We start from the raw sequence: 12051 nt of genomic DNA, 5'->3' as shown, positions 1-12051 counted from the left end.
GGAAATATATTTTGAAACATACTGCTCTTTTGGTTTGAGCTTTTTTGTCCACTCAGTTTTAATGTATAAGAAAAGGGTCTAAGTTATATGTTTCTTATTAAATCAACAGAAAAAAAAGTGTGGTTGCTAGTATAAGTCTTTATACTTTTGTTATATTTTGCACATACCTTTTATGCTGATTGAAACATTAAATGTTGGAAATGCCTGTGAATTGTATTGTCTGTAGAAGTGTTTTTAATTACATTTTTTATATAATATGAGCGTGAAACTTAATAATATCAGTTTTATTCAGAAGATTTAAAAAGCCTTTTTTTATTCTATTTTAGGGAATTCAGCGTCTTACAGTAAAAGAAAATGTCTACATCTAGCATTGCAGCAAGAGTAGAAATGTGGCTTTCATCCACATGGCACGTTAAAGTTCCTTTAACATGGCTGGAAGCATGTATTAATTGGATCCAGGAAGAAAATAGTGGTAGTAATTTAAGTCAAGCTCAGATTAACAAGCAGGTATTTGAGCAGTGGCTTCTTACTGATCTGAGAGACTTGGAATATCCTGTTTTGCCTAACTGCATCTTAGATACTCCCAAGGGAGAGTTATCAGGCTGCTACTCCATACAGATTGATTCAATGGTGGATGTTAGCCAGTCAGCATATTCACAGTTGCAGAAGCTAAGAGGGAAAAGCACTATAAATGAAGAAGTAACAGCCAGTACTCAGGCGTTTCAGAAGCCCTGGGAAGCAAAACCTACTCGAATGCTGATGCTACAACTAACAGATGGCATACATCAAATTCAGGGCATGGAGTATCAGCCGGTGCCTGTTCTCTGCAGTAATCTTCCTCCTGGAACAAAAATCACTGTACAGGGCAATATTGCATATCGCCTTGGAGTTCTTTTGCTTAAAGCAGAAAATGTAAAACTGTTGGGGGGTGAAGTTGATGCTCTTCTTGAGGATTATTGTCAGGAAAGAGTCCTTGCTAGATTGATTGGAGAAACTGAAAACCCTAATTCTGTTGGACAAGCTGGACATGAGGAGATATTTTCAAGGCCTGTGGATGAATTAGAACAAACTCTTGGCCCTTCAGATGAAGAGCTTTTAGCCAGCCTTGATGAAAACAGTGAATTTACTTTAAACAACAGAACATCTTTAGAAAGTGGATACTGTAGTAGAAGCAACAATTTTAATACAGCCTCAGGTTCACTGACAGCACACAATGGAAATGTTTTGCTACAAAAATCTGGAAGTCCTTTGCCTCACTCAGTTGAACAAGTTTCACCTCCCATAGACTATGCTAATGGATTTTTAAATGACTTTCCTTTAGAAGATGACTTTCTTCTGGAAGAAGAGATGCAAACAGAAATGGAAGAAGTACCACCAGTGGATATAAACAGAAACATAGATTTAATTACTGGAAGACCTCCACATATAGCTAGAAGCTCTTGCAATTCATCTCTAAATGACACTGGTGAAGAAGACAATGTGAATGAAAGAGATAAGCCCAGGGAAGCAATCAGCAAGGATAAGAATGTGGGAAGAACAATATTTGATGAAGATGGAAATAGTATGAGTGGCTTTTTGCAGCACAGGGGCTTACGTCAGATTTGCAGTTCGTCAGATTTTTCTTTGGAAAATCCTCCTGAGGAAAGGCAGAGTTATACAGACCTACATGAGAGCAGATGTAAACACCAACAAACATCTGACAGCAGGGTATTAAATGATGATCCTGTCTTTTCCTTAAAAATGGATCCAGAAGGAGATCAGCTGAAATGTGATTCACAGATCTTTCCTTGCAAGGCAGTGGAGGCGCATGTAGATTTAGATTCTCCACCTTTCACATATATTTCCCTTCTCCTTGCAAAAAAACCAGAAACTGTTACAATTCTGAAAGTTAAATGTTTTATTGTCACTCTCACTGGAAACCTTACAAAAAACAGTGGGTCCTGGGGTATAAAGGCAAAAATTTCTGATGGCTCTGCTTATCTTGAAGTAGATTTTGCTGATGATATTCTAAAAAGTTTGATTGGCTTTTCAGTGCCTGAAATGAATAAGCTGAAAAGGGATCCAGCTTCACGTCTAAAACTTAAGGATGGTTTAGAGAAATGCCAAAAACAGCTGATAGATCTCTGCTGTTTGATGACTATTGAGTTTAATCCATTTCAGTCTAAAGCTACTGTATTAATTCTCCAGGATGCTGATGCTAGGCATCTAGAACAATTGAAGAAACGTTTGAATAAATAACATGTGCAAACTTGCAGGCTGTATATTAGGAAATGTTTAAGTCATATTTCCCTTGAAGAACTTGAAAGTTAGAGTTAAATGGTGTGTCTTTTATCAGGAGTTAGAATGTAAAAGTGAGTCAAGGAGATTACTTGTTAGAGCAAAACTGGGCAGTCTGTTTCTTATGGTGACAGTATTGGAATAAGATTTCAAATATTTGTGTCCTGATTTTTTCATTCTGCAAAATCCTGTGTGTTCTAGACTGGTAATCCTGAGTAGCAGAATTTATAAGGAAGTATAACAATTATATAGTTCATCTATAACAATGAACAAACCATCTTGTTATTTTACTTTTTCAGGTACTTACTTGAATTTTAAAAGAAAGGTAAAGGAGACTCAGTTTTTTCTTGGAGAAAATCAGTTGAATAAATTTAAATAAATTATTGTTCAAATACAGTCTGTTCTGACTATGCCAATCTGAAGACTCAAATCTATATTCATTATGCAAGAACCTAAAGTATAGAGAAATGAAAGATTGTCTTCTAAATATTTATGTGTGAGGAAAAAAATCCAATCATATACAAAAAGTAATTCAAAAGAAAGCCAGGCATTTTAAAGTGTTTATTAGGAGAAGATTATTATAACATATGGGGATTCTATTCTTTTTGTCATGTTAATGTTAATCATTGATAGTAGTTTTGAAATTGGAGTGAAACTGATTCATTAACTGTTGTGGTTACTTGACTAACCTTTTTACAGAGTAGTCAAATACTTGTGCTGCACACATATATATTTAATGTTGGTCTTAATTTTGATTGATTTTTTTAAAAATTTCTGTTTCTAAAATAATATATTAAAGTTTTAATTTAAATTTCAGTGGATGCTGCTTAGTCAATTTGAAAGAAAAATATATATTTTGTTTAGTATATAGAGTATGAAAAATTACTTGATTTTTTGTTTTTCTTTTTTTCTTCTTCCCATCATTTTCCTTTCACTTGTTTTTTGGTTTTGTTTTTGGTTTCTTTATTTTTGGTTTTTGTTTTGTTTTGGTTATTTTGTTTATTTGTTTTTTCCTTTGGTTGATTGGTTTGAGTTGGGTTGTTTCCCTGTGAATTTAGAAAAGTTAGTATTCTAGCAGGAGTAGGGGAAACAGTAACAGGAGCAGTCTGCCCAGTGTTGATAGTGTTTGCAAAGAATGTAAAATTGGTGGCTGAAAGAGGTTTTTATTTTTAAATTGACCTGTAAGTATCTTTTTTTCAAAGCCTTTTCTTTCTCTGAACAATATCTGTTAGTCCATTGAGAATTGTTGTGACATATAATAAAGCCTTACTGCTCAATCCTAAATTGAGGATCATGCTTGAAGACTCCAAGGAAAACTAGAGGTAATTTGCCAGGTGAGGTAAAAATGGAGGAAGGTGGAGCATGGGACTTCTTGAGGGTTTTTATGCTTGAGATGTGAGGGGTTTTAGGATTTATTTTGTACAGTTTTTAATAAACACAAACATCCCTGTGTCCCTTTCTTTCCTTGCCCCTCCCACTGTGAAGAGAACCTGAGGAAATTATAACCCAGTGAGCCACCTCTCACTGGTTTATTTTTGGAGGCTTTTGGGAACAGTACATTGTTTAGAACTGAAACAGCAAAAGCTTTTGCCTGTCTAGAACATACATGACTGAATCTTGAGTTAGAGTTTTAGGAAAAATTGCTTGTTAGTAGGAAACCAACCAAGTGTCATTTCATGTAATCCTTGTAGAAGTTAATAGAGCTGACTGTAAACCTTCAGTGCCGTTTTGCAGAAATATTTCTCCTATAATAAGTTAGGAAACTTCCTTTGAAGTTTTTGCCTTAGCATGTAAAAGGATAGAAACCTTTAAAGTTCAAACAGTACGAATAATCTACAGATTTTACTTTGCTTGTGCAAGGCTAGAGTCGTGTTATTCAAACTGCAAAATCAAATTGTTTTGTTTGGTTTAGATGATGAAGTCACACCTGCCCCTCCTTTTTTTTGCATTTGTGTTAATGTTTAGCCATCTCTGCTACAATAATTGCTTGTGTCTACTGTTCTCTTCATCCCTTCCCCACCTTCCCTTAAAGATAGTGTTACTTGTGTGACTTCTCTCCCATCCCCATTATCCTTGTCTTCATTTTCAACATGTGCTCTCTGGAAAGCCACTCTCATGCCTGTGGTCCAGTGCAAGCAAGAAGGTCTCAATAAGGGTATTTGCAACATGACTACTCTGCAGATATTCCAGTCCAATTTTCTGGTGTATAAGGTTTCCAGATCAAGCTTTTAGAATTAATGAGAAATATTGCATAGTTTTCCCAACAAGAAAGGGATCTTAAATTAGTGATACTGAGAAAGCCTGCTTAGTTAAGAGCCAACATCAAACAGAAAATGGTTTATGTGGCTATGTGTACCAGTCATTGGTTGCTGCCTTATCCACTTTGTTTGCTCTCAGAATCAACTTTTCTCTTAACAGTCTTAATGTTTTGGTGCTGTGTGTATGCATGGTGTGCATATATTGCCTCACTGTACTTGGCAGGGGTTTGTATCATGGCCCTTCAGATAACTGCTGTTCTTACAGGCTGAATTCACAATGCAGGTTGCAACCCCAGTAGAGGTATGGCCACATTTCTGGAGAGTGCAACAGCACTCCTGGTAGCAGCTGCTGAAGGCACTTGTCATGGCACCTGCTCTCACAACTTACTTGTATCTTTCTGCAGAAAAAAGCTTTTTTACTTTCTGCCATCTCTTGTCTACAATATGTCAGGAACTAACTTTTTGTTTCAGGTGCTAAGTAGACTTCTGCACTTGTAGTGTATCTGACTGCAGTTTCAGAATCCGTCTTCTTCAATAATGTTTTCCTTTTAAAGGGGAAAATAAGCTGGTTTTTTTGTTGATGGTCACAGTGAAATTTACAGTTAGTTTGGTGTCAATAGATGAAACCTACAATATTCTCACACAGGGACATGGATGTTATTCTGTTAACAGTAAAAGTCAGTACTTGCCGTAGGGTTATTCAAGAAAATCAAACCAATGAATTTGCTATGGCACTGCCGGGTACCTGCATCAGAATATCCTTTAAAAGCTCTGTCACTAAGAGAAGCTATTAGAAAACAGAAGGCCCTCAGAAACTTTACTGTGCCCTAGTTCTTTTCAAGGTATTTGCTCAAACTGGAACAAGGACATGGCTAGTCCAAGAAATATGGCAGGTTTCCAAACAGACTAGTCTGGCAAGAACAGCTTAAGGACTAGTCTAATCTTAGTGGATATTAGTTTGGCCACAAATATGCATGTCATTATAACCCAGCAACGTCCTTCTCATTGAATGCAGGCAGTACCCTCAGGAAGCACAGCTAGTTGAGATAATGTTATTTCAAAGTGAAGAATGTTAAGGGAATTCCTAAAAGGTATTCTGGACTCCTCAGTAATGCAAGTTCACAGTAGAAGAATTACATATTTCAGGTCATATCAAAAGCAGAATTTTCAGGGTAATGGAACATGATTAGATGAACAGTAAATATAACATTTGATTCCAAGTATTAGGACCTATTTCTTGATGTCTCACTGAAATAATATCAAGCATTTCTGTTTTGAATATAAAGGTAATAACTTGAAACTTTTTGCTATAGGGAGGAAAGAACAATTTACAGAATAGTATTTCTGGATTATCTGGTGGCAAGGAAAATTAAATGCACTCATGTCAGGTCCCAGTCTCTGGTGTTATGGTCCTAGAAGGAACAGAATACCAGTAGTAATAACAGTAAATAAGAGGATAAAGGTAAACTGACATTGCAACTCTGAATTCAATCAAAGAGGCAGGTTTCTTACAAACGAGCTGCTCATCTAAATATATATCTATGACATACTTTTGTATCAGTCTGTCACTTTTTTCCTTAAGGACTTCTTTCTTTATTGTACTGGGTTTTCCAGCAGGGTGAAATTGCATTGTGTGGCTGTTAGAATTTGTCTAGTTTCTGATTTTTTTTCTTAAGGCTAAAAACTGGTTCTCTCATCCTTTCCAGGAAGTGGCATGTATGCTACCTACCTGACCACCTTGGCAGTGTCTGCTGGTCACCTGCTTCACTGTCAGCAGCTTTCTTGTGCTAGGGAATGCTAAATGGGACACAGTACTCCACATGCAGTCTCACAGGTGCTGAAAGCAGAAGGCAGTTTGCTCTCTGAGACCTCTTTGCTGGCTCTGATGTTCATTACCACCTGGGGGTCATATGGCTGTTAAGCTGCATACAAGTGCACACAGCTCTTACTCTAAACCTTCCTAATCAGCTGGTTCCCAACCCATACTGTTGCACAGAGTTATTTCTGCAAGGATGAAGGAATTTGCATTTGTCTTTGTGGAACTTATATTTCTACAGTCCATGAGTCCAACCTGTGCCATACTGGTTCCCTATCTATAATTGCTTTCCTGTTCTTGCCCTTCCCTGCCATGTGTGGAAGCTTCTCTACCACTTGCCCTTTATCTACAGCATCAGGCACCTCTTTCTAGAAGGAATTAGGTTGGGCAGACATAATTTGACATTGTAGGCCTGTGCCAACTGTTTCAAACTACCATCACCTTTATGTACCTAGGTATGGATTCACAGAGGATTTACTCTTCCCTCTAAGACTGAGGCTGTCAAGTCGGTAATTCCCTGGATTCTCCTCCCAGAACATGGATGTGGCATTTGCCTTTTACCACTCATTAGGTACTGCTGCAACCTTTCCAGTGTTAGCAAGAATGTCCTTGTAGGACATGAGCCATCACCTTCTCTGGTCCCATAGGGAGTTTTATGTGTTTGCAGGGTAAAGTAGTGTGTTGGTACAAGGTACATAGCTGGAACATACGATCTCAGTAAGAAAGACACTTTTGACTCTAAAATGCCATTTAAAACACTAGTTATTTGAGCTAACACTTGCAGATAAAGACAAGGCCATGCAGATGGCATAAGCTGTGGTACAACTGGCAGCTACCTGCTGGCTCCTCCAACACTGTGTGCTGCCTGAGTTTATCCCACCACCAAGAGATTTGCACAGCTCAGCACAACCTGAAGGCCACACTGGCTGTGCACAGCACAGACCTGTGCCTGCTCAGGTTAGCCATGTCATGATGTGGGTGACAGCCCTCAACATCTGGTCAGCATCACTGCATTTCCTGTCTTGCAGAAGGCTGTACTACATTTCTGCAGAAACTGTTAGTAGGCTTCTTGTCATCTGCTTTTGGATCACCTGCTTCTTTGGGTATCTGTATCGCCTGTGTAAGCTGTAACTTATTTAGGCTGTATCATAGGTTTCATACTGTAATACAAGTCACAGTTAATGCTGGCTTTAAAATAGTTTTACTGTAGTGACAGTGTAGATGGTGGAAGAACATTTTTGGCTAGATGATACTGCTTACTAAGCCATGGTAATATATAATTAACTGCTTTGTGGCAGGTGAATACCAAAACACCTTCTACATTGTTTCCATGGACAAAACTAATATCTAAACTAACTGATATCAGCAAAGTTCTGTTTATATGAAAAAAGGGCAAAGTGCAGGCTTCACAAATACTGTCTGAACTGGTAATAGAGTATAAACCAGAGAGGTGAGCTAAATTGGGTGAACTGAGATATTCATAGAACGAGTTACAGGTTAGAGGCCTCACAGGATAAGGATATTTCCCTATTTACCAGGGGAGCTGTCACAGAGAGAGAGAGAGAAAGAAAATTTGCCTCAGTTCTGTGGCTATTCAAAAAGCAGTAGGAATTCCAATTCAATTCACTGAGAGAGAGTATCTAATCTTCAACCCTGTTAAGCACCTGTGTGGGGAGGTGGAGATTGGAGGTGGGAGTAGTAGCTAAATTACAATCTCCCTGCACAGTTATGCTTAATTCCTTGTATTAACTCCAGAGATACCCAATACAGTTAATTTAGCTGATATAGACCATCATGACATGTTAAACAACTTTTTGTTTGCATACTTGGTAGGTAGGAATTTTCTTCTAGGATGAGAATAGTCTTTTCTGTAGGGGGAGAAAAAGCTCTACAGAGAGATCTGGAGAGAATCAATGGGCTAAGGATAGCTTCATGAGGCTCAAAATGCAAAGTGCTGTATCCTGCTCTTGAGTCACAACCACCCCATGCAGTGCTACAGGTTATGGGGGGGAGTGGCTGGAGAGCTGTTCAACAGAAGGGGACTTGTGGGTGCTGGTTGAAGTGAGCTCAATATAAGCCAACAGTGTGCCCGGTTGGCCAAGAACATCAAGGGCATGCTGGCCTGTGAGGCTGGCAGGACCAGGATGGTGATTGTCCCCCTACACTTGTCACTGGTGAGGCCACACTTTGAATCCTGTGTTCTGTTCTGGGCCCCTCACTTTAAAATGGATTTTGAGGTGCTGGAGAGTGTCCAGAGAAGGGCAGCAAGGCTTGTGAAAGGACTAGAAATGACTTATGGCTGAAGGATCTGGGTTTGTTTAGTCTGGAGGAGGGTCAGGAGTGACCTCATCACTCTCCACAGCTCCCCGAAAGGAGGGAGTAGTGAGGTGGGGACTGGTCTCTGCTGCTGTGCCTGCAGTGAGAGGACCAGAGGAGATGGCCTTAAGATAGACAGGGGAGATTCAGATCAGATATTAAAAACTATTTTTAATTGATAGGGTAGTCAGGAAATAGGTTACTCAGGGTGGTGGTAGACTCACAATCCCTGGAGATGCTCAAGAGGAGTCTGGATCTGTTTGTGCATGGTGTAATTTAGTGATTTAGGAGTTACAGTGGTAATGCTGGACAGTGGGACTGGATTATCTTAATAATTTCTTGCAACCTTGACAATTTTATGATTATTCTATGAAAAGCAGATTACTGTTTTTGCTTAAATGGTCAAGGATTTCTTCTATCAATGTTGATAATCACAGTCCAAGAATGAGGCAATGGTGGCACTAACTGCAGAAGATGAAAGTCTGATCTCACTTTTAAAGTATTGACAGAATAACAACCTTTACAAATCATTCTTTCAAATTAAAAAAAACCCAAAACATTAAAATGCTAAGGTGAAAATAGACCTATGTTCCAAGAATCTGTGGTAGAAAAGATTGTGATTTGTGGTCATTAAGAGGACGTGTTGTGCTCCACTTGACAGCATTTGGGAAATAAATATAATTTAAACCTAAATATTCACAACTGACTTTCCTGCTCCTAGGATAGTCTCTTTTTATATTTACAATTACAGCACAATCATCATCGAACAGATGTGTACTATATATAAGACTTGGGCTAGTATTATTGTATTAAACAACAAATCCATCATTTATCGTAAAGAAAAACATCAGCCCCTAATGCTGCTGGCTGCCTAAACACATGCTTAGGTAATTTACTCCCTTGTACCAACTGTTACTGTAGTACCCTCATACAGTTTCTCCAAACTAGAAAGTGCCATTAAGTAGAAAGTGTAAGTAAGGATCTACTTGTAATTTAAAACATTCAAATTATCTCTCATTAGATACCTTTCTATGAAAACACATCTTTTGTCTTAAACCTTATATTTACAAATGGGTAACTCAAATGCAAATATTGAAAAATTTGTTTGATGGAGGTTTTTCAAAACAATTATCTTGTAGATAGAAATTAAATATTACGACCTCTGTTGCTGCTTTTTCATAGAGGGAAGCTTTATTTATAGCAGTTTATTTCTCATCTGAAGATACATGAAAATGTGTGCTAAGGAAAAATATTGATGTGTTGATAATCTTAAAAACTGATTTAAATCCACAGTTTATGTTATTTATACCAAGGATTTAAATGTTTAAGAAAGATATTTTGTTGTGGAAGTTAGTGAAACAAATTGTTATAATGACAGAAGTATATTCAGATATTGGGAAATGGTGTGTCTATTTCTGACTTCGTTTTGGGAGTGTAAGGGATTGTTAGAGGAGGAGAGTTTTTTAGTGGAAAAAGAAAGGGTGGTTGGAGAGAAAGTCAGATATCTAAAGGAAGTGTATTTTAGCAAGTCATTTCCTTACTTGATTGGAGGGGGAAAAAGCAAAAGCTTAAATAAAACAACTTAAAAAAACCCTAAGCATCCCATACTGGTTTTAATTTAATTTGGTTTCTGCAGAAAAGTCTATTTAAATAAACTAAAGTTGCTGTCCTAGGCAAGGAAGCAATGTGCTTTATATATATATGATGTGCTTCATGTTGCTGTAGTGGTATGCATAGACCAATCAGTAGCCAAACTTTTATTGGACACTCTCATAGTAAAACTCATTGGCCAAAAGCTTCAAGCTGCTCTGTTTGTTTTTTTTTTTTTTTTTTTACCATTCTATCTCATTTGGAATGTTTTTGAAAGCAAAACCTTGTATATTAATTCTACAGAAGAAGCCTGCAAACGTCTCAGAGGCCTTGGATAACCTCATGCTCTTCAGGCACAGGAAGTTAATTTGTCTGGGTTTTATGGGGAATAGGTTCAGTGCAATTAATTATTTGTGGTATGATTAACACAGATGACAACTTTTTGGGACGTTGTGGTATTGGTATAAAGATGTGTGAACTGATATAATTGGTGTCATTTTGCAGAATGTTGTGTAATAACCCCAGTTAATAAAATAATGCCCATGTTGCACCTCAGATTTTATGTAGAATTTGTCTGACTGAGGAAAGATTAAGGACTTGATAACTTTACAGCTTAGCTCTGCATTTGCTTTAGATCTGTATAAACCATAGTGGCTACTAAGAGAAGGTATTAGACCTCTCCTGCCCTTGTTTTCATGCTTGTATACCATCTTATATGGCTGTGCTAAAAACAATCAAAGCCATCACCATTAGCCCCTGGGTTAAAAATTCTCTGCATTTGTTGGGCTGGATTTTAGCTTGAATCAGTTCCCTGAGCTACAATGGAGGAAATGCTGCAGGGGTGGAAAGAAGCAGAGGGAGGGACACGGAGAATGTGTATGCCAGTGTGTGGAGCCATAGCCACTGTTCTTCTGAAGGATAGCAAAAGGCATCTTTTGGAGTCAGCAGGAGGAAAATAGGATGGAAAACATACAAAGAGAGAAGTCAAGAACAGAGGGGAAGGAAGCTAAGAGGTAGAGCTATGAATATCAAAATGAAAAAAAGCTTACTGTATCCTTTGTTTTCTTTCATGAACAAGAAAATGTCTTTATAAGAAGCAGTGAAGAATAATAAAGAAGGATGGAAAAAGGGAAAATTAAAGCTTTCTGTGGTGTTGAAAACTATATGCGATTGTAGAAAGCCCAGTTCAGCTGCAGAAACAGCTAAAAATGTAAATTATACTTATTAATATTGATTAAAGCTAGCAGTGAAGATATAAAAAAATAACTGGAATAAATTGCTTCATTTGAGCAGTTTGAGGGGACTTAGTATGTTCAGTATGTTTCTTGTTGAAATTTTCTGATCAAAAGAGAAAGGAAGGCACAGTGAATCACTATTTTCTCATAAGTTCCCAGAACTCTAATTTCTTATATGTGGAAGAGTTAAAGTATATACTGCACTTCTGTGAATGGGTACAAAAATATTACAATAATAATCATAAAAATAATATATTTGTCTTTCTGAGAGGTGGTAACAGAATCATTCAGTTGCTTTGGTTGGAAGATGTCTCTAAAGATCATCAGTCCAACTGTTAGCATAATTAAACATTATCTTTAATAAACCTTTAAACAGTCTCGAATCATGGTTGCTAATTTCATTTTTCCTATCAGAATTCAAAGAGGCATGCAATGCAGGTATCACACAAGCAAAAGGAATTATATGGTTAGGACTTTACCCCCAAAGAAAGACAAAATGTGCTGTGTCTTAGTGTATTTTGAACTTGATTCTACATCATTCTGTTCACTCACTGGACTA

General features: G+C 37.5%; 1 protein-coding gene across 1 annotated transcript; it reads left to right on the top strand.

Annotated features, from left to right (window-relative positions):
• The first annotated feature begins 354 nt into the window (after positions 1 to 354).
• On the top strand, positions 355 to 2624 carry RMI1 (RecQ mediated genome instability 1). The gene has a single exon (XM_062513230.1). The coding sequence runs from the start codon at positions 355 to 357 to the stop codon at positions 2236 to 2238; it is 1884 nt and encodes a 627-aa protein (XP_062369214.1). The 3' UTR covers positions 2239 to 2624.
• The last annotated feature ends 9427 nt before the right edge of the window (positions 2625 to 12051 follow it).

Source organism: Cinclus cinclus, chromosome Z, assembly GCF_963662255.1.
Source record: "Cinclus cinclus chromosome Z, bCinCin1.1, whole genome shotgun sequence".
In the NCBI taxonomy this organism is placed as follows: Eukaryota; Metazoa; Chordata; class Aves; order Passeriformes; family Cinclidae; genus Cinclus; species Cinclus cinclus.
The sequence above is the reverse complement of the archived record's forward strand: the minus strand, read 5'-3'. Positions and strand labels throughout refer to the sequence as shown.